The sequence below is a fragment of the Chaetodon auriga genome, chromosome 21 (genome assembly GCF_051107435.1).
Source record: "Chaetodon auriga isolate fChaAug3 chromosome 21, fChaAug3.hap1, whole genome shotgun sequence".
NCBI lineage: Eukaryota > Metazoa > Chordata > Actinopteri > Chaetodontiformes > Chaetodontidae > Chaetodon > Chaetodon auriga.
In genome coordinates this window covers 16,067,528-16,088,749 of record NC_135094.1, presented here as the reverse complement: position 1 = coordinate 16,088,749, position 21,222 = coordinate 16,067,528, and the positions used below count along the sequence as shown (strand labels likewise).

The following is a 21,222-nucleotide window of genomic DNA, read 5'->3' as shown; positions in this document are numbered from 1 at the left end:
GAGCTTGTTTTTGGATTTATGTTGGTTTCAAATTAGTGTTTCTGCTTGAAGTTGGGTACACCGTTACTGCTGCTTTGTCAGATTATCCAATATGATATCTCATTGTGTCTGTGTTGTTATGCCTACCGTCACAGCATTCACATGCCATGATAAGTGAAAAGGTATGCTGAGTATGAAAAACAGAAGATTCAGTGACCAGGGCCACATTCCAGTCTGCTGGGAGCTTTCCAATGAACACGCTCATCACAATACTTTGCTGGATGCTATCTTAAAAAGTGTCTACTATAGGTGGGGCTGCTCAGTTTCACATTATTCACATGGGCGTTCCCCTTTGTTTTTAGCTGTGGCAACACTGAAATTGTTATGGTGATGATTAGAAAAATGTCCATTAGCATGGGTGGATTGAGTTTTAAAATCATTACTGCATGTGTATGTTTGCTGGCAGTGTACTCTGTGTCCAGTACTTTCTCTTCTCTGATTTTTCCAGGGAAACGCTCACACTGAGACGACACAATCTGGTTTGTATTGTTAGCCATGACATCAGCTGGGAAAGGCATGGCTGCTTCACATCATGTGTCACAGTCTTCAGAGCAATTATTTTGAGTCTGTTTTTCCATCTTATGTCATCATAACAAAAGTACACCACAGGTTACCCTGCAGTGGATGCGCTTCCTCCAACCAGCCACCTCATCCAGAGCCTCGTGTTTCTGAGTAAAGACTTGGCATGAAGCTGAGTCTGTGGGTGACTGCAAAGATAGACCAACAGAGAAGAAATCTTGTATTTTGTAGAGTGATATGACCTGAAGCAAAAATATTTAAGGGCTACCATAGACTATTTGTTGGCTCTTTAGGAAAGTACTTGGCTTGTATGCTTAATGTGGGTAAAGCCCACATAAATGTGTTGGCCTTGTGAAAAATCTACTTAGATTCTTCATTTAAGGTGTAACAAATCCACAACCCAAGTATAAATGATGCAGGCTTTCTTACAATAATGAGTATTTTACCAGATAAGATAGAAAGAATTTTCAAATGCTTTACACCAGACTGTTTTTAGGAGAAAAAGTAAGAACTGCATCTCATTCTATAAAACTGTTACGCTGCAGGCTGTACAGTATGGAAGGTATGAAGTGCACGACAGCACTGTCAGCTTTTAGCAATGAACTGGCTTTTTTCTCAGGAGGAGCTGCATCACTTGACAGCCAGGGGAAGTGATTGATTTGTGTGTGTGTGTGTGTGTGTGTGTGTGTTTGCTCATGTATTACTTACATTGTGGGGACTCTGTAGTTGTGGATACAAAATGCAGATCCCCATAATACAAATGGTTAAATTTTAGGGTGTTGACTTGGGTTAAGGTTAATGTAAGTTTAGGGTTAGGGTTAGGCAAGCAGTGGTTATGGTTACAGATAAAGTTAGGGTGAGTCTCCAGGAAATGAATGTAAGTCTATGTAATGTCCCCACAAGTGATGAAAACCTCATGTGTGTGTGTGTGTGCGACATCAGAGCTGCTTTGAACACTGATTTAGTAAATTAAGTAAAATTATAATGATATTAACCTGCATACTTTTATTAAATGTTGTAGTAATATTTTTAAGATAAAGATTTAAAGAAAAAGTCACTTTTTGTATTCTATTTTTTTGTGTATTTTTGACAATCAAACACAGAGCAGTACTTTAATTCCAACATGTAATCAATATCTGAGACTTCAACCATAGTCCACTGTAATACTATGTAATTACACTCTAATATTTACAAGCATCCCTCAAAAATTGAGTTTGTTGCAGTGTAAGAAATCAATTTTAAATGTAACAATTCAATTAGATGATATTTATAAAAGTGGCTTTGTTCCTCTGATTGATTTTTTTTGTTGGTACTCATAAACCATGATACTGGACAGATTTGCCACTCCTTCAAAATAAAGGCCAAATACTGCTTGAGATATACAGTAAGTGTAGTTCTTGTGAGTGGGGCTCTTTGACCATCTAGTGGCAGCTGAGTGTACTTCATCTCAACTGCTTTAATAAAGTTTGGCTGCACTGCTCTTTCAGTAAGCTGTCAGTCACTTTGTTTACACATTGACTATTCACTGCATTTTTGTTTTAGGAGAATATTCATGTACAGTATCAGCGTATATTTCATGTAATACAGGGTTTGAAGTATGAGAAACTATTTTAACTGAAAACTCAACACCTGGGAGCAATTCAAAGCCAATTCCACACCACAGTGTCATATGATCTACTATACGTTGCCAAGTCATGTTGCTCAATAAGTCTCATTAGTGGTCCCAACCACATGCAGCTGTTTTGAGCTTAATCTTGCTTTGTTCATGCTCATTCTTAGCCTTGCCAGCTGCTCAAGCCACCCACCCAGCAGCGCAGGGTATTGTTGGACAAGAACACAGAGCAAAGGTTTGAACTCTTCCGCTCTTCTCATGTTAAAACATGAAAAGCAACTCAGTTTTCACTTTGTGGTTTGAACACTGCTGTGGGGAGATTCTGCATGAGTTTTTATTACTACCCCACAGTGCAGGCCTCTGCTTTCCTTTTTCTTTATTTGTAGTGTGGTGACTCATTTCTTACTAATTTCTTTGAATCTTTTTCAAGTACAGGAAACATGGACAAAGTGGTGCATTCAAAAGGCTTTTATTGTTTATTCCACTCATGTTGCATGGAGAATAAAGAAACTAAAGTACTACAGTTGCACGACATCCTTGAAGGTCCTATTAAGGTCTTCACTCTTCCTCATGTGCTTTCTGTATAAAGGAAAAAATACATATCATTTCAGTTAACTCACTGTGCATTGCATGATTCCAACACTCCAAAAAATTGCAGTATTCTGAGTGATTACTGACCTTGGCACCAGAGTCGCGGCTCTTTGCTCTCAGCTTGTTGACCTGAGACTCTGCGATGTCAGCCCTCTCCTCTGCTTCCTCAAGCTCATGCTGTAACTTGCGTACCTTGCTCAGATTTGTATTGGACTGTTCCTCCTAAACAAAATCCACATAAGAGGATGAAAAAATTGTGAAAGTATGGCTGCAACAAAGAGCTTATTCATGAAAAGGCAAATGGCTTATATTTTAGTAAGTGAAGGTGTAGCATTTTCCCTTACGGCCTCCTCTGCAGCTCTCTTGTAGGATTTAACTTTCAGTTGCAGTTTATCCACCAGGTCCTGCAGACGGGTCAGGTTCTTTTTATCCTCCTCCGTCTGTTAAATTAATACATACTGCTTGTTAAAACAGAACTTTTCATCTTTTGGTGAATATTTATGATAGTCATTGTGTCTGTAGCATGTACCTGGTAGGTAAGCTCTTTAATGCGCCTCTCGTACTTGCGTATACCTTTCACTGAGTCACTGCTTCTCTTTTGCTCCAGATCCACTTCATTTTCCAGCTCTCTCACCTTGAAAACAACAGTCATGGATGCAGCTTTACTAAGTTTATCAAAGCCAGAGAATACTGTATTGTGCACTACTGCTGTAAGGCAACACAGTGGAAGTTAGAAATACTTACCCTGGCTTCCAGCTTCTGGATCTGCTTCTTGCCACCTTTCATGGCTATTTGCTCAGCCTCATCCAGGCGGTGCTGCAGGTCTTTGATGGTTTGTTCCATGTTTTTCTTCATACGCTCCAGGTGAGCGCTGGTGTCCTGCTCCTTCTTCAGCTCCTCTGCCATCATGGCAGCATCAGAAATAGCCTTCTTCGCCTTCTCCTCAGCATTTCTGCACTCCTGCACCGCCTCCTCCACCTCATTCTGAAGCTGAGCTGTGTCGCTTTCAAGCTTCTTCTTCTGGTTCAGCAGGCTGGTGTTCTGCATGGAGTTGTCTTACAGTCAACACTTGCAGAAACATAAATAATTTGCATATATTGGTATGTAATTATACCGTAGAATGAATCCAGAATTGGGTGTACCTGAGAGTGCAGCAGCTGAACTCTCTCACTGACATCCAGCAGTTCCTGCTCTGCCAGTTTACGACCTCTCTCAGTCTGCTCCACCATTGACCTCAGTTCATCAAGTTCAGCCTGCAGCAGGTTGTTACGTCTCTCCACAATGGCAATGTTCTCCTTCAGATCATCATTGGCACGGAGAGTATCATCCAGTTGCAGCTGTGAGTCCTGTTCAGAGGGATTTTTGCATGGTGGGAGGTCATCTTTAAATTCTTTATTTCAATAATAAAAAGAAGAACGAAAACAAAGCACAAACACTCATCAATGATTAGCCTCCATAGTACCTTCAGATGAGCATGAACTCCTTTGAGCTGTTTCTGAGCCTCTGCTGCCTGCCTGTTGGCCTGGCTCAGCTGGATCTCCATCTCATTGAGATCTCCCTCCATCTTCTTCTTCACCCTGAGAGCCTCGTTTCTGCTGCGAGTCTCAGCCTCCAGGGAGCTCTGCAGAGTGTCCACCACTCTCTGATGGTTTCGCTTGGCCTGCTCCATCTCCTCGTCCTTCTCAGCCAGCTTACGCTCAATGTCAGCCTTCACCTGGTTGAACTCAAGCTGAACTCGGAGGATCTTACCCTCTTCATGCTCCAGAGAGCCCTGAAAGAACAGTCTCCTCCATTAAATTCAATATTCTTTAAAAAATAAGAAGACAGTTAGCACAACACAAACTTCTGAACACTCACCTCAGCTTCCTCCAGAGCAGACTGTATCTCAGCCTTCTCCTGCTCCAGCTGCTTACGGATCTTCTCCAGCTCATGGATGCTCTTTCCTCCCTCACCAAGTTGCTCAGTCAGGTCAGAAATTTCCTCTGTTTTGTGCATATTTATTTCATTTACAGTTTTCCCAACCTTACCACTGTATTCAGTGAATAGTCAAAGATCAGTTGTGTTTTAATGCATCTTCCTACCTTGGAGATTCTTGTTTTCTCGTTTCATGGTCTCCAGATGATCCAAAGACTCTTCATAAGAGTTCTTCAGTTTGAAGAGCTCAGTGCTGAGAGAACGAGCCTCCTTCTGGGAACTTTCCAGCTCAGTCTGGGACTCCTCAAACTTCTGCTTCCACTCAGCAAGGACCTGGATTAAGAATATTCAGTATTAGATTATTTAGCATTAATTCATCCATTCACATTGTGCCTCACATGTTTTTCTCTTTCGCCCATCACCTTGTCAAAGTTTCTTTGTTTCTTGTCCAGAGCTGCAGCAGCAGCATTCGATCTCTCCACATCCACCATGAGATCTTCAATCTCACCCTGAAGCCTGTGTTTGGTTTTCTCCAGGGAGGAACATTTAGCATTAGCAGCTTCAACAGATTCTTCTGCATCCTGCAAACGCTGGGCCAGTTTCTTCCTATTTGACAAGGACATATTACAATGATTTTCAGTCCTTGTCAAAAGCATGTTGTTGAAGAGGAGGCAGCTGTTCTTACTTCGCTTCTTCCAGCTCCTCCGTCCTTTGAATGGCATCAGTTTCATACTTGGTTCTCCACTGAGCCACCTCAGAGTTGGCCTTGGACATGCTGCGCTGGAGCTCAGCTTTGGCCTCCTGCTCCTCCTCAAACTGTTCCCTCAACAAATCACAGTCATGGCGCGCAGACTGCACTGCATGGGCAAGTGCATTCTTAGCCTGTAAGGTGAAAGTATAAGCTGTGACAGACGTACTGTCAAATTAAAAATGAAATTATCTGGGGGCTGCATTCACTGCTTTACCTTGCTCTCCTCTTCCAGTTGTCTCTTGAGGTCTTCAATCTGCTGAGTGTAGGACTGCTTCCCTCTGCTCAGCTGAGAGACCAAGGAGTCCTTCTCCTCCAGCTGTCTGCCAAGCTCACCTGTAAAATAAAGTTTTGTCAGCCCCCATATCAAGCTGCAACTGGTGTTTAGTTACATATCCGTTTGCAGCCTGTAATATTAGAAATGTAAACTGCCTTACATTTTTAGATTTCTTTATTATATACATTTACATGTATATACATTATATACATTATTGTAACACCACAATCTTTGGGAGTGTGTTGCTGAAAAAAAAAAAAACACTTGTGATTGTGTGTTAAACTGATTACCATTTTCTGTTTGAAGCTTTGCTTTTTGCATTGTGAAGTCATTGATGGAACGCTGGCCTTCCTCTGATTTGATCCTGTACTCATTCATTTGATCCTCCAGTGAGCGGCTCAATTTCTCCAGGTTGACCTGAGTTAAATGATTCTCATATTAATATGTAAGTCATAGAATGTATACAAGGCAAGCATTATTTCCTGTATAGTATTGTCTTTGAAGACATACCATGACTTGTCAGGACATATATACCCTCCTTTTGAGAGTTAAATGAGAAGATCAATACCACTTTCATGTCTGTGCTTCAAAAGAGAAGCTAAACCAGCAGGTGATGAGACTATATTATACTTAACGTAAAGGGCACAACACAGCAGGGCAGTGACTTCCTGTCACGTCAAAGCATGAGCATGGTATTAATCTTCTCATCTAACTCTCTGCAAGAAAGCAAATGTATTTCCCAAATGTCAAACTTTCCCTCGTGTCTCTGTGATAAATATGAAGCTAATGCTAGCAAGCAGTCAGCTTGGCTTAGCACAAATTCTGTAAACGGGAAAATGCCTGCACCAGTATTGTGCTAAGCTAGCCAGCTGCTTGGCAAGAAAGTGAAGCAATGTATTTCTCAAAACTATTCCTTTAAGATGCGTTCAAGGATCACTGGTTTTGCTCATCTTACTTTGGATTTGATGATCTGTTCCATGTTGGAGACCACATCATCCAGCTCCAGCCTGAGCTCGCTCTTCTCTTTCTCCAGCTTCTGCTTGACTCTTTGCAAGTTGTCAATCTGCTCTCCCAGGTCAGCCACACTGTCTGCGTTCTTCTTTCTCAGTGTAGCAGCAGTGGCTTCATGCTGCAGAGTGGCCTCTTCAAGATCTCTGCGCATCTTCTGAAACTCAGCCTCCCTCTTCTTGTTCATCTCGATCTGGGCAGCAGTGGCTCCTCCAGCCTCCTCCAACCTCTCACTGATCTCCTCCAGCTCTCTGGCCAAGTCGGCCCTCTGCTTCTCTACCTTGGCTCGGGCAGCTCGCTCTGCTTCCAGTTCTTCCTCCAGCTCCTCAATGCGAGCCTTCATGAGGTTCATTAGACAATTAGGCATTTTGAGTAGGAATTCCCATAATAAATAGATAACAATGTCATAAATGATTGTTTGTGCAGTTACCTGTAACTCCTTCAGTTTCTTCTGGAGCTGAGCGCCCATGGCTTGTTCATCCTCAATCCTACCCAGCAGCTGGCTTATTTCAAAGTCTTTCCTACATTTAATGACAAAATGGTTGACATTGGTAATCAGCTGTTGTGTCATAATGAGCATGACGCTAGTGATTGTAGAAGGCTGGTTTTACTTTTTAAGTTTTTCCTCCAACTGCTGCTTGTCATTCTCCAGATCCATCACATTCTCTTGGGTTAACTTTAAGTCCCCTTCCAATTTCCTCTTGGCTCTTTCCAGATCCATTCTCACTTTCTTCTCTTGCTCCAGTGATCCTTCAAGCTAACAGATAAAAAATTCCAATCATTTACTCGAAAAGTTGTGCCTCTAGAACGTGAGATTTAGTTGCAAATGCCGTTGTACTCACATCGTCCACTTGCTGCTCCAGCTTGGCTTTGGCCTTGGTCAGAGTGTTGACTTTGTCTTCTTCACTCTGCAGATCGTCCAGTGTTTGCTGATGAGCCTCCTGAAGAGCTTTCTTCTCTTTGGTCAGCTTAGCAATGATTTCATCCAGAGCTGCCATCTCTTCAGTCAGGTTTTTAACCTTTAAATTATCACCTAGTTAGAACACCTCATCCGGTTGGCAATATGTTTAATCAATGCTGGTCAAAATGTTTTGTTACCTTGTTCTCTGTGGCATGCTTCTCCTTTTCAACTTTAGCTAGAGTCAGCTCCAGATCATCGATGTCCTTCTTCAGTTCTGAACACTCATCCTCCAGCTTCCTCTTCTTGGCAGTCAGCTCTGCATTCATCTCCTCTTCATCTTCCAGCCTCTCTGTCAGCTCTTTGGCTTTGGCCTCAAGCTGGATCTTACTCTTGATCAGACCCTCACAGCGCTCTTCAGCATCTGTAAGGTTGTCTTGTTCCTGCAAACCAATATGGTAATTAATGACACCTGTGAGTATAAATCTTTGCAATTTTTAGGTACAATGCATCACTGATCTTACAGATTGCACTTGGAGCTGTAGGTCGTTCTTCTCTTGGAGCAGGGTGACCATTTTTTCCTCCAGTTCTTTCTTGCGTGCCTCAGATTTAGCATAAGCCTCTTTCAGCTTTGTGAACTCCTCCTTCATGTTTGCCATCTCCTTCTCAGTCTCAGCTGATTTCAGCAGAGGTTTTATCTTGAAGTACATCTTCATCCAGGGCCAATTCTTGACACCCATGAAGGCACGGACATTCCACTGGATCACCAGTAAGGCATCCCTGGAGACAACATCAGTAAGCTTGAATCCTTTTTTCTGTACCTTGTCTTTTGTGACATTAAATGTTGAAAAAAAAAGAAAAACGCTCTCACCTGCGCTCAACAATTTTCTGGAACTCAATCCTGGCAAGTAGTCCTCTGGATCTCGCTTGAATTCCAGTGATGATGAGAGCGAGACGATCATCTCGCATCTCCTCAAGAAGACCAAGCAGACCAGCTTTGAAGAACACCTAAAAATGCCATAACATCAGTTTTTCATTACCTGTCCCCAGCACAATCATTTACTCTAAAACGCAACCCTTCTCTTTGAAATTATTGTAGACAGACCAACCTTTGTGTGTCCCAGTTTATACTGCTCATGGTCAATGTCCAAAGAGCCCAGAAGTTTTTCCGCTGCTTTCTTGTTGTCTATGAACTGTCCCTCAGGGATAGCGTTTGGATTCAGGATGCGATATCTGAAATGATACAACCGTAACATCAATGCAGTTATTGAATGAATATGCAAATAAATTCTGAGAATTTCCCCAGTCCATCCATCCTTTTCTGCTGGGCTATGGCAGACACACTGGCAGTCCTAAAGAAGGGGATCTTGGGAGAATATCCCAAGTCATTGTCCAAGTGCCCTGGGGGAGGGGTGCTACCAATGGTGTGGGCAATAACAGATGCCACTTTCACAGACATTATCACCACCAAACATATGAGCAATAAATAATCACTTTTCTTGCCTTTGTTTGAAGTCTCCATACTGGATCCTGTTGGGGAATCCTTTTCTGCAGATCCTGATGCCCTCCAGCACACCATTACAGCGGAGCTGGTGCATGACCAGAGGATTCTCCATCGCCCCAGGAGTCTTGGTCTCATTGGGGATGATGCAGCGTACAAAGTGGGGGTGAGTTGACCTGAGGTTGGTCATCAGTTTGTTCAAATTCTCCTGTAAATAAAGACAACAAATATTAATAGGTTCCACATACAAAACCTAGGACATATACCAAACTTTAAACATATTACCCTGTGCAATGCAGACACAGTCTGGAACGAAGAACCTTTCTTCTTTGCTCCCTTTCCTCCCTTGCCTCCTCCATCTGTGTAGAAGTTGTAGATATATAAGTTTAATTGTTATTTTCTCCCCTGTTGTTATCCTGGACAATTTACAGATGAATAATCAGCGTAGTCAAAGGCTCCTTACCTGAATCTGCACCAGCATACCCAATAAACAGGTTAGACAATAACTTTAGGTTGGACTTCTGATATAGCCCCACCACAGTCTCATTCAGTGGATCCTTGTTCTTCACAAGCCAGTTGGTGATGTTGTAATCAACAATACCAGCATAGTGAACCAGGGAGAAATGAGCCTCTGCTTTCCCCTTAACAACCCTGGGCTTCTGGAAGTTGGGACTTTTACCCAGATGGTTGTCATATAATTTCGCCTTAAATGTTGCATCGCTGGCTTTGGGGAACATGCACTCCTCTTCAAGGATGGACATGATGCCCATGGGCTGAAGGAATTAATTAGAATTAATTGAATGTAAACCTGCTGCAAAGAATAGCTTTGATTTGCTTTGATTTGTTATTTGATGATGTGAAATCAAATGTAACTCAGCACTAACCTTCTCAATGAGTTCAATGCAGGCTGCCAAGTCCATGCCAAAGTCAATGAACTCCCACACGATGCCCTCTTTCTTGTACTCTTCTTGTTCCAGCACAAACATGTGGTGGTTGAAGAACTGCTGCAGCTTCTCATTAGTATAGTTGATGCACAATTGCTCAAAGGTGTTGAACTGTACATTTGACAAAACATTTGAAAGAGAGGACAGCAGTTGTCTTGTTTCATTGTTCTTTCTTTCAAGTATACAGCTTATTTCATGTTACATTATCACTTAATCTCTGACACTCACATCAAAGATCTCAAAACCAGCAATGTCCAGCACACCGATGAAGTACTGCCGAGGTTGCTTGGTATCCAGAGACTGGTTGATTCTCACCACCATCCACAAGAACATTTTCTCGTACACTGACTTGGACAGTGCACCAATCGAGTAATACACCTAGAAAATTGCATAAATTAATGACATTAAAATTTAAACTTGCTTTATTCCCCAATGGATTTCAGTGCAGTACCTCCATTTTCAACTTACTTGCTGCACATTCTGACCTTTGGTGACCCATTCGTTGCCTACTTTTACTCTTGGGTGACACAGGCCCTTGATGAGGTCAGCAGAGTTCAAGCCCATCAGATATGCAACCTTGTCCACATCTGCAAATGGATTTTGTGTAGAAGAAGCATTTATTATGCTGTTTTGTGTAAAAGGGCCCAGACTGGTGGTAGTTGTACACTTGTTTTAAGAGAATAAAAGTAAACTGTTGATTGTCCTGATAACGTTTTACCCTCTGTGCCATCAGGCTCTGCTTGCTCTTCTCTCTGCTTCTGTTTGAACTTCATGTTTCCATGATGCATAATGGCACCAGTCAGCTTGTAAATGCCGTTCTTCTCCTCTTGGGTGAAGCCCAGGACATCAAAAGCTTCCTTGAACATCAAATCAAATTTGAGTTAGTTGTGAAGTATCTATGGAATTTTTAACAAGCTGTCTGTTTCACTTACATCAGTAGCCATCAGCTCCTCAGAATCATTGATGGAAGCTACAGTTGTCTCTCCTTGGGAGATGAAGGCATAGTCATAGGGGTTGTTGGTGATTAGCAGCATTTCTGTCAAAGAAAGAAAAGAAAGAAGAGTTTCAGTCTGTATGTATGTGGTATTTCTTGACAGCCGTATATATTTTATGTTTCATCCAGCACTCACCCAGCAGTTCTGGTTTCTGTTGGGACAGAATCTGGTAGAAGATGTGGTAGTCTCTCTCAGCCTTGAGCTGATAGGTGACACGGGATTTCTCCAGCAGATCTGAGAACATTTAATATATTGGTATCAAGGTTTATTGTTGACCTTAGAACTATTTCCATACCTTTAAGTCATGTATGCACTGTGTACTTACATGTTTCAATATCAGCTGAAGACAGTTTCCCACTCACTCCAAAATGGATTCGAATGAATTTACCCTGTCATGAGAAATGGCTGTTTAGATGTTGTCAGTGTGACACAGTCATATCTGCACATTTACTCTCTGAAATGACCAAACTTACAAATCTGGAGGAGTTGTCATTTCTGATGGTCTTGGCATTTCCAAAGGCCTCCAGGGCAGGATTGGCCTGGATGATTTGATCCTCCAGGGTGCCCTGTGGGTTCAATGCATGCCAACATTTAGGCCACAAAGGTCAAAATCTTAGAATGTTTCCCATAATACACTCATTAAAAAAATGTTTAAAACCAACCTTTTTCTCCTGAGCAACATCCTTCTTGCCAGAAACAGCTGCGATGCTGGCAAAATACTGGATGACTCTCTTAGTGTTCACAGTCTTTCCCGCACCAGATTCTCCACTGCAAACAAAAACAAGCATGTGATCTGAACACGTCATGAAGACAAACCTTAAACTCTGCTCTTCAAATTGATTCAGATTTACCTTTGATGAATTACTTACGTGATAAGAATAGACTGGTTTTCCCTGTCTGTCAGATTTAAGACAATGTTGAGTGTCAGGACGTTTTTCTTTAAACATTTGGATGCTGTCAGAGTTTACAAAGAACTGAACATACCTGACAGCATGTACTGGTAGGCATTGTCAGAAATGGAGTAGATGTGAGGAGGAGCTTCACTCCTCTTCTTTCCTCTATAAGCGTTGACCACCGACTGATCGTACACTGGCAGCCACTTGTAGGGGTTGACAGTCACACAGAACAGCCCTGAGTAGGTCTGTTGATGAAGATGCACAAAACACAAAAACATTTATATACAGCATACGGCACTGAAGATTTCACACAATGGGAAGATTTGTGGTCTTTACTCACGTAGATCATCCATGCTGCGTAACGCTCTTTGAGGTTAAACAGCACAGCAGGTTCATGGAGGAAGGTGAACATCGCCATGTCCTCAATTTTATCAAACTTTGGCGGGTTCTGAGGGTGAATATCAGCCTCCTTATGGGTTACAGTCTGAAATGATTTACCACACAGAATATCTCAGTTTACATTAGATTGACTACTTTTCCACTTCTGTTAGTCAGTGTAAATATCTCACATACTTACTTTTCCATCCTCAGTTTCAACGGTGACTTTGTCACCATCTCTGCTGGTGACTTTGGCTTTAACATACTCCACCTCAGGGTCGGGCACAAAACACTGCCTCTTTATGTCAAAGGGGCGAGTCTGGGCCTCCAGGCGCTCCTTGTCTGACTTTCTCAGGAACGTGGCAGCAGACCCGAACTCCGCCATGATGGCGTCACCTGACATCTTGAAAGCTGTGAATGAATAACATGGTTTGAAAGTATTCTGATGCAGCACTTGAATAATTTATGAGGTCATTTGTTCTAATATTCTTTTTTTAACTAATTTGTACATCCATAGAAAAATGTGCCAAACATCACAGAAATTATCATACTTATGGAATTTAAGGATGTATAAATAAAATTCTGACCTTAAAAGACACTTATCTATGAACTATGAACTACCAACATTTTACAGTGCAAGTATGTCAGCAGTTTTTATTTTTTAGCATGGAACTACTTACCTGTTTCCTCTCCCTCTTGGTAGATTTGATAAGATGGGGCTCTAGAAAGAAATAAATGATCACTGTATTTTCAGTATGTGATATGATAGCCATGTGTAAAAGGTATGTATACTTACTTGCAGGTACTGTGTTCCTGTCTTTCCTCCTCTTTCTGAACCCCTTTTTATACACATCCAGGAGGCAGTGATTTGACACCCAGCCTCCCAATAAGGTAAGAGCAAGAAACAAAGGACACTAATCAAAAAAGGAAGATCTGTATTTGGAAATAAAGGAGTGGACAACGATGATTCTCATGTAACCATTGGTCAGTGAATTGCAACTTATGAACTGGTCTTGGATCAGCATCTACTTTTGTTTTGTCCTTCAGGTGACTGAAAAGCCAGTAAATCATAAAAAGTATGAAAATGTTTTAGCTGGGATTGTCTAATGATAACACATTTCCAAGCTAGATCTGTCCTAGTCTGAACATTTTTGTGGTGATATTAATTACATATAAAAGTGTTGACTTCATGAAACCTTTTCTTTATGATTTTTAATTTCATTGTGAATTTTTTACTGAAGACCGTGGCAACTGTTGGTTTGTCATTACAATAAGCATCGTCTGGATGTCTTCTGTTATCCTGGAGGACAAAGATAAACTTGTGAATTTTCGAGTTGGATTCCCTCTCCTTGTCTGCCTCCCACTGGGCTTCAGCTGACTCTCCTCCATCTATAATAAAAGATTGGGTATGACAGCTGCCTGCTCTCAGCACTCCTACTGTAAATAAATACATTTGAGTCATACAGAACACTTATCACCTCCCCCATCTACACATTGTTAATGGCAACAGGCCAAAGCTTCCAGTAGCTGTCGCGTTAACAGAGGAGACATTTAAATCATGTGTTTATTGAGTGGAACACCTGAAGACCTCCTCAAGAAGCACACAAGCCCTTTTGACTTTCACAACTTCACACTTCAGGACTCACTATGACCTCTTTGGCCAGTTGCTTGTCTGCACCCGGCGCTCCATTCCTTCGCACATCAAGGGTAACACTGCGGCTGTCATTCCCAGCTGTCTTGTGTCCTTCTGCAGTCAACACTTATGATAACACTATATATATAACACTTATGAGCCATCCTATATCTAACAGGGGCCTTGGTCTGTTGTTTAAGTTGGGTCTCAGACAAATATGACAGGTGGTTAACAGTCATTGTTGTACCGTTTCAGTTTTGTAGGTTAATTATCTTTGCAGTTTCAAAAACTTTATTAGATTAGAGGTCAATAGAGATCAATATTTTTCTCATAATGTATTAAGAATTTGGTTAGAGGGTCACTCCATCAATGCAATATATGAATATCAGTTTCAGTTTTAGTAAGAAGAACAACAACAACAAGAAGAAGAAGAAGCAGGAGGAGGAGGACATTTATTTGTACAGCACTTTTCATACAAGAAAAGTAGCACAGACTGGTTTAAAAAAAAATAAAAAATACTTTCGTCGTACTTTCATCAGACAAAAGTATGGGGGCGTACAACTTTCTTGTTAGCGGTTGGGTCTACGACCTCGGTACCAAAGTGCTCTGGGATGACTTGTTTTGTTTTTTCAAGGGTGCGTAGCTTTTTTTTCTCCTGAGGATTAATCGAGCAGCAAACGTTCAGCGCCACAGTGCTGAATGTGGACATTTACATTCCGGTTGTTTGCTAGTTTAACGCCTTGCAAAGGTCCGGTGAAATGCCACTAAGGATCTTCATCGTCGCTAAACAAGACAGGGTATGTTATTTACGTTTACCTGTTTTAGGTGACACTGTTAGACCATTACCACCATTAGCCGACTCGGCTGCTCCCGAGTCATTTTTTTCCTGCCGTTTTTCAGCCAATTTCTTGCATTTGTCACCCTTGCGAACAACAACATTCGGTACTCAATAAAAGCTCCTTGTTGTTTCTTGGTTTGATTGATCTGAGCAACTGTAAACGACAATGCATTTTGAGTGTGTTATAGTGCTTCCTATGCAGAAAGTCACTTCTGGCCCTCCATCTGCAGTTCACGCTACAACAAAAGAGTGATGTCATCTGCAAACAACATTAACAAATTTCTGTCATCTGTTGCTGAAAACCTCCAATAAACCAGCAGCAGATGGTCGCAGTGTTCTTCATGGCAAATAGTAAGCAAGGGATTAAGCAATGTATCTTGGTCTGAGTCCAAGGAGGAGGACCTTAAAATAAGTTCTAAATGTTACAGGAAGCCAGTGCAGAGCAGCTGAAACTGGACTGATGTGCTCTCTCCTCTTGGTTCTGGTTAACAGTCTAGCTGCAGAGTTTTGAATGAGCTGAAGTCTCAGTGTTTTGTTGTTTTTTGTTTTTTGTTTTTTGTTTTTTGTTTTTTTTTTTTGTTGGGAGGCCAGTATATAATGTGTCATTTTAAAATAAAGGCTCATTTTGATTTTGACCATTCATTTTTAAATCTTGCATGTCCTCTTTATCTTTATGGAATTAAAGCTACATGAGAATATATTATATGCTGTAATTGTCCTACATTTATTTTTCTTCTATTTACAGACCCCCAAGTCTCAATAAAAGCAAGACAAAACGTTTCCAACTTGTTGTCTTGAAAACAGACCACGGTGGACTGAGAGGTGTTAATAGCACATTGTGTGCTTCCTTTTGTCCTTGAGCTCAAAGATAACCACATGACATTCAAAGAGGCACTACAAATGCCTTTGGCACACTTCGGCAAATTACAAAGGCTCAGTGACACACTATATCAAACTTAGACTCACACTAACTGACTCCGCACACCCACACACCCCAAAGCATACCAAATATGAAGTTGCTATTATAAATCAATACTGCATCTCCAACAGATACAGCCTATATCGGGACATCCGTTTCCTATTGGGAGAAGCTTTGCCGGTGGACAGTTCTGTTCATCATAAAACTGTTTGATTGAAAGAGAAGCAGTGTTTGGTGATCAGCTACTGAAAATGTCTCCCTTCTGTTGCTACCCTGTTTCCTCCTGCAACTTGACTGCACTACCACAAAAATGAACAGTCATCCTTTTTTGTGCTTGCAACATAATAATAATAATAATAATAATAATAATAATAATAATAATAATAATAATAATAATAATAATAATAATATTCCTGCCTGTCCCACTGACAAGATATCACGATGAAAGTTGAGAATGAACATCATCACAGTTGCAGCTGTTGCTCAGAAAGGCCAGGTCACCACCTTATATATTGGCACAAACTGCTACTTCATACCGTAACTCCACACTCCTTGTTGGCCTGGCATTGTTTCCTTCCATTTACCCTTGAGGACAAAGATAACCCTGTGAAATTGTTTTGGGATTCCTTCTACTGAGCTTAAGTGAAAGCAGTGCCGTGTGTTCCTGTGAGCAGTGACTTTACCCTTGTGATGTGTGTATTTGCTATTGAATTTGTGGGTACAGTAATCTTTGAAGTTGATTTAACCTCCAGCAATTATGGAGCATTGCTGGACGTGAAGGTGAATTTTAGAGCATGATCTATACAGGGGTCACTAACAGGCGGACCGCGGTCCGAGTCCGGACCCAGACATCGTCCTATACGGACCCGGACTTATAACCAGTAAATTATTAAGGGATTTCAAATTTTGACGGGACACTTATATTTTAACCGGCGCAACTTTTCTAGTCTTTACGGCACCGGTTTAGCGGCTCAGGAAACGCACAAACCAATTGCATGCGAGTTAAGCCATCCCACGTGATGCTACCCAGCCAGTCGCATCTCTGCATTGCGGACGATAAACATAGCAACTCTGACTGCAGTCAGATGAGGAGTGAGAAGCGAACGGAGCGACGATAGAAAATTAGAAAGTTAGAAAGATAGAAAAAGAAAGAAGCGATACAGGGCGAGAGGCAGCTTTCTCCACGATGAACATAATTAAAACTAAATATCGTTCCAGGCTCACCAATGAGCACCTGCACGTGTGTATGAGGATGGCCTTGACACCATTCCAGCCCAGGTTTAAAATCCTGGCAGGACAAGCTCGAGCTCAGTTCTCTCACTGAACAACAAAAAGTGTGGAGAGTGGGAAAAGAGGGAAAGAAAGAGAAACTGTATAACTGTTCAGCTGTTATTTTCAAATTAGTTGAGACTGCTAAGATGTGAAAGTTAACAAAGAAAAAGGAATATTCAAGCTGTTGCTTCACTTTTACTTTTTCTAAAATTAAACACTTTCTTTTATAATGCACAATTTTTCCAAAAACATTTTATTTTCTCTATTTCATTTTTAAATTCAAATCTGCCTGGTTTAATGTTAAGTGACAATAAATACTGTCGAAATGTTTTTGAATTGTACTTTATTTGATCAGATGTTGATTACATGCAGATGTTGATACAACTACTAGGCTACTTCAGTATATATATCACACAAATCATAACGTTATGACATTATGATGTTCCGGACCTTTGCTTTAGGAAATTTTCTCTAACTGGACCTCTTTGAATTTTAGTTGAATACCCCTGATCTATAAGATCAGCTTTTTTTCAAAATTCTTTTGAAAAGTGAAGAAATTCTTCACAAGTGTCTACAGTCAACAACGGGGTTAAAACTGCTATTTCTGCATCATGCCAAATGTAAAACTATCTACAAGGTGATAATTTGTCTCAGACATAGTTAGAGATGACATCTCCTCCTCCAAGACCTCTGCATTGCATAACAAGACCCTTTCAGCACTTCAGCACAGCAGCAGTGGATAGTCTGATTAGCCTTCACACGACTTTCTCTGGCTGTGGTCTCATTCTCAGCTGTTCTGTGAAGACCTGGCCTCTGACATCGTCTTGTTCTCCTGTCATCCTTTATGTCAGCCTGATATGTCTGTCCACCACATGTTAACAACCTGCTTTCAGACATCGTCACCAGCAAAAAAGAGAATGCCTTGTCCAACTGATTAAATGTTTTGTTAAACTACCTGAGGACCATGCTGATTGGTTGAAACAGGGTTGAAACAGGAATTAGGAGAGGAGGGATGGGTGATGTTCAATAGCTGGGAGCTCCAGGCTGGAGTCTGCAGGGGTTGTCTCTGGAGAAGGCCTTCTCCAGAGACAATCTAAAGGGGTTATCCATAAAAATACCACAGGAGGTTGCAGATTGCAACCAACTTAGTATCTCTTGCCTCACCCCTCCCTTTCCAAGCATGTAAGAGAACTTATGGTGGGTGCAAAACTCATGAAAAACACCAAAGGCCCTCTCAAGAGCCAGTGTTTGGTTTGTCCACTCTGGGCTACTGTGGAAACATGACGTGGACTCCATGGAAAAGAATCCTCTGCACTGTAGATATAAAGAGGGACTTCACTGTATAATGAAAACACAATTCTTATTATCAGGTGATTATGCACTGATGAAAACATACTTATGAATATTAAATTCTATTTCTGTCAGTAGATCCAACTAAATACTGCATATTTGTTCCATTTGTTAATGAATAAGACTTGCTAACAGCTCTATGAGGCTGTACCAAGGCACAGCAGTGCTTCAGGCTGAATGCTAATGTCAGCATGCTAACATTTTCACAATGACAATGCTAATGTGCTGTTGTTTACCAGATATAGTTTACCATAATCACAGTGCTGTCAACATTTCAATTTAGTTTGGTATGACATTCGGCACAGTGACGTTGGGGGTCTTTATGAGCAAGACAGTCAGTCTGACAACTGATTTTAAGAAATTACTGATCACCTTTAAAGCACTTCATGGTTCAGCTCCCAGCAATATTGCTGAGTTGTTGGCCATTATCATCTAATAATTAGCAGCAGCAGGGGTCAGGGTCATCACTCCTCAACCCGTTCAGCAGCCAAATTCAGAAATTGAAAGCATTTACAGATGAAGAATCAAATGAATAATCATGGTACATGATGAATAAGTATGCTTAATCAGCATACTTGCCAAACTCAGGACATCATGGCCTCAATCAGGAGACCAGACTTAACTGGGATATCTGAGTATCTTCCCTGAGAAAATTTTTTGTCGTTTTCTTTTACTTGCTCATGTAGACGGTAAAAGTACAAGTGTATACAGTCATGGCTTCTGAATTCTAACAACCAGCCGTGATGTAAATAACAAGTCATGAATTTATTACTTAAACAAGTAAAGGTCAAGAGAGCTGCCATCAATAATGTGCTTCAGGGAAAGTGTGCAGTCTCTTTACAAGGTGATAATGTGGTTCTATATAACTGGAGAAAGTGTGACGACCTATCCACCATCTTGCTCTGTTGCTCTGTTGCTTGCTCAGTTTCACAGCTCCACACCCCATGTTTAGAGTGCCTCTCTAACCTTGAGGGCATTGTTTTGCTACCAGGGTGGAGCATACCAGTCTGTGCTGAGATTGTCATTCTCAGCTGCCTTACACATGTCACACCATCTCTGCTGCTGAGGTCCTTTGTCTAACAGACAAACGCAGACTGGGTGTGCTGACACGAAAAATAACTTCTGTCAGACTGTCGCTGCACTGAGATGTATGGAATCTGAAAATGAGAGTGGGTGGTGGCAAGAATAAATTGTCCTCTTTGGTGACACTTCCTGTACCTTTGTAAATAGTTTTTCTACGGTTTACAAACCACAACTTTAAGTGGAATTTTTTTTTTTTTTTCATATGGGATACCAATGTAACACTTACTGGCTGCCTACAGAAATTTATAAGGAAAATAATGAATGGCTTTATTGAACCACAGACCCCTTTATTTTACAGCCCTCATACCCAGGATTTACACTGTTATAAGGGTGTTCTCTCACATTTTCTTCACTTTGTCATAATCATAATGGACTGTAACTAAGAAGTAGTGGCCATTACCTAGGCTGGACACATCCCAAACAGCCTACACCTCCAGTGGTTAGCAATAGCAAAGCCTGGTAGAGGGTGGAGCAAGCATGAAATAGAAATAGTAGTTACTGGATGTGACTCCAGTTCCATGAGTATGTCTATAGCGTCTAACAGTAGGCCCAGCTGGTTACTGTTCTATTCCCATTGCCGTGTTCAAAAGGGAGATGAACACCAGATGCTGTATGCTGTGTGATTGCAACCTCCTGATTAAGCAATGAATGCAGAGATCTGTGTCAGGATGCCAAGGCAGAGCCACGATTTACTCAACCAACAGCGAAGTCCTTTAGAGGGCTATGCGCACACTCATAGAGCTGGATCTATATCTTTGAAACTTTGACAATGAAGAGATTGGTTGTCACTAATTCTGCAAGTATCCAAGCCTGAAAAATTGTGATCTAAGAAGATGGTTAATGTCGGTCAAGTAGGGCAGTTTCTCTGTGCTGCCGGAATGACTGATAAAATCTGAACTTCTGTCTCTGTGATTAGCAGGGAGTGTACAGCCAAATGTCTTTTTGGACAGCTGGTGGTGTATGGACACCTTGGACAGCTCCCATTCACAACTCCTCAGACCTCAGTTCATCACTGGTCACCACCACAAACAAGGAAGTGCCATGTCAAGTGAGCAGCGATGCTCCCAGATGATGTTGTACGTTTTATGTGGAGACTTTAGACTTTGGTTTGGTTTGGTATCTAAAAAGTGCTGCACATATCACATAAGGACCAACATTAAGGTCACACTTGTATCATTCATAAAGAAAGAAAATAGTGAATCGTATTGATCTTATACAATCAGTCACCTGTAAAATTTCTGAGGTTTTAGGGTTTGTCAAAATGTGTTTACTGTTACAGTGAAGGCTTTTTAAATTGACAACTGTGAATTATAATTCAAAATGTTCTTTACAAGATGTCTCCGTCTGAAACACAGGAAGTTTGTTGCGCTTCCGTGTGAAATACATACAGTGAAGTATTTCCTGGTTAAAAGCATTATCACAGCTGAAGGACCTCACTGCTGCTCTCTGTCCTGCACTTGTCTGGTAAGGAAACATTTTTTACTGATTCACTTCTTAGCTTTTCAGTTAAGTCAAATCGATTATTTTCACGCACAAAAAAAACTCATGTAATATTTTATTTAATGGGTTTTGTTGAGCAGAGCCTGGACATAATAAGTGACAGGTTGCTTCAGCGGCATTTTGCATCAATTAAAATATAAATGCACTCAGATTTTTTAGAATTTGCTTGAATCTCGTGTGTCAAACTGCAATTGTGAAGATGTTTATTGAGCAGCACTAAACACAGGCTTTAACCCAGTCAAACTTGACTGCATCTTTGTGTCTGCAAATGCAGGTGATGAGCGTCATCGCAGTGCTGTCTGTGAAG

General features: G+C 41.2%; 1 protein-coding gene across 1 annotated transcript; it reads right to left on the bottom strand.

Moving 5' to 3' along the window:
• Positions 1-2,673: 2,673 nt before the first annotated feature.
• On the bottom strand, positions 2,674-13,035 carry LOC143339854 (myosin-6-like). Its single transcript, XM_076761368.1, has 38 exons — positions 13,001-13,035; positions 12,520-12,731; positions 12,283-12,426; positions 12,031-12,187; positions 11,916-11,943; positions 11,709-11,814; positions 11,520-11,612; positions 11,372-11,435; positions 11,182-11,280; positions 10,984-11,087; positions 10,770-10,908; positions 10,520-10,638; positions 10,280-10,429; positions 9,992-10,162; positions 9,571-9,880; positions 9,393-9,466; positions 9,110-9,315; positions 8,716-8,839; positions 8,478-8,614; positions 8,131-8,386; positions 7,807-8,049; positions 7,551-7,727; positions 7,320-7,465; positions 7,139-7,229; positions 6,656-7,045; positions 5,991-6,117; positions 5,641-5,759; positions 5,361-5,557; positions 5,098-5,281; positions 4,843-5,008; positions 4,619-4,743; positions 4,224-4,532; positions 3,904-4,107; positions 3,506-3,802; positions 3,291-3,395; positions 3,106-3,201; positions 2,849-2,983; positions 2,674-2,749 (listed from the first exon to the last, which is right to left on the bottom strand). The coding sequence occupies exons 2-38, from the start codon at positions 12,721-12,723 to the stop codon at positions 2,729-2,731; spliced, it is 5,817 nt and encodes a 1,938-aa protein (XP_076617483.1). The 5' UTR covers positions 12,724-12,731; positions 13,001-13,035; the 3' UTR covers positions 2,674-2,728.
• Positions 13,036-21,222: the final 8,187 nt, after the last annotated feature.

Coding starts and splice junctions, on each gene's coding strand:
- LOC143339854 (XM_076761368.1), bottom strand. CDS start 12,723: ATGTCAGGTGACGCCATCATGGCGGAGTTCGGGTCTGCTGCCACGTTC. Junction 11,613..11,708: donor ATGTTGCTCAGGAGAAAAAG/GTTGGTTTTAAA, acceptor TTGAACCCACAG/GGCACCCTGGAGGATCAAAT. Junction 10,163..10,279: donor CTGGTTTTGAGATCTTTGAT/GTGAGTGTCAGA, acceptor TCAAATGTACAG/TTCAACACCTTTGAGCAATT.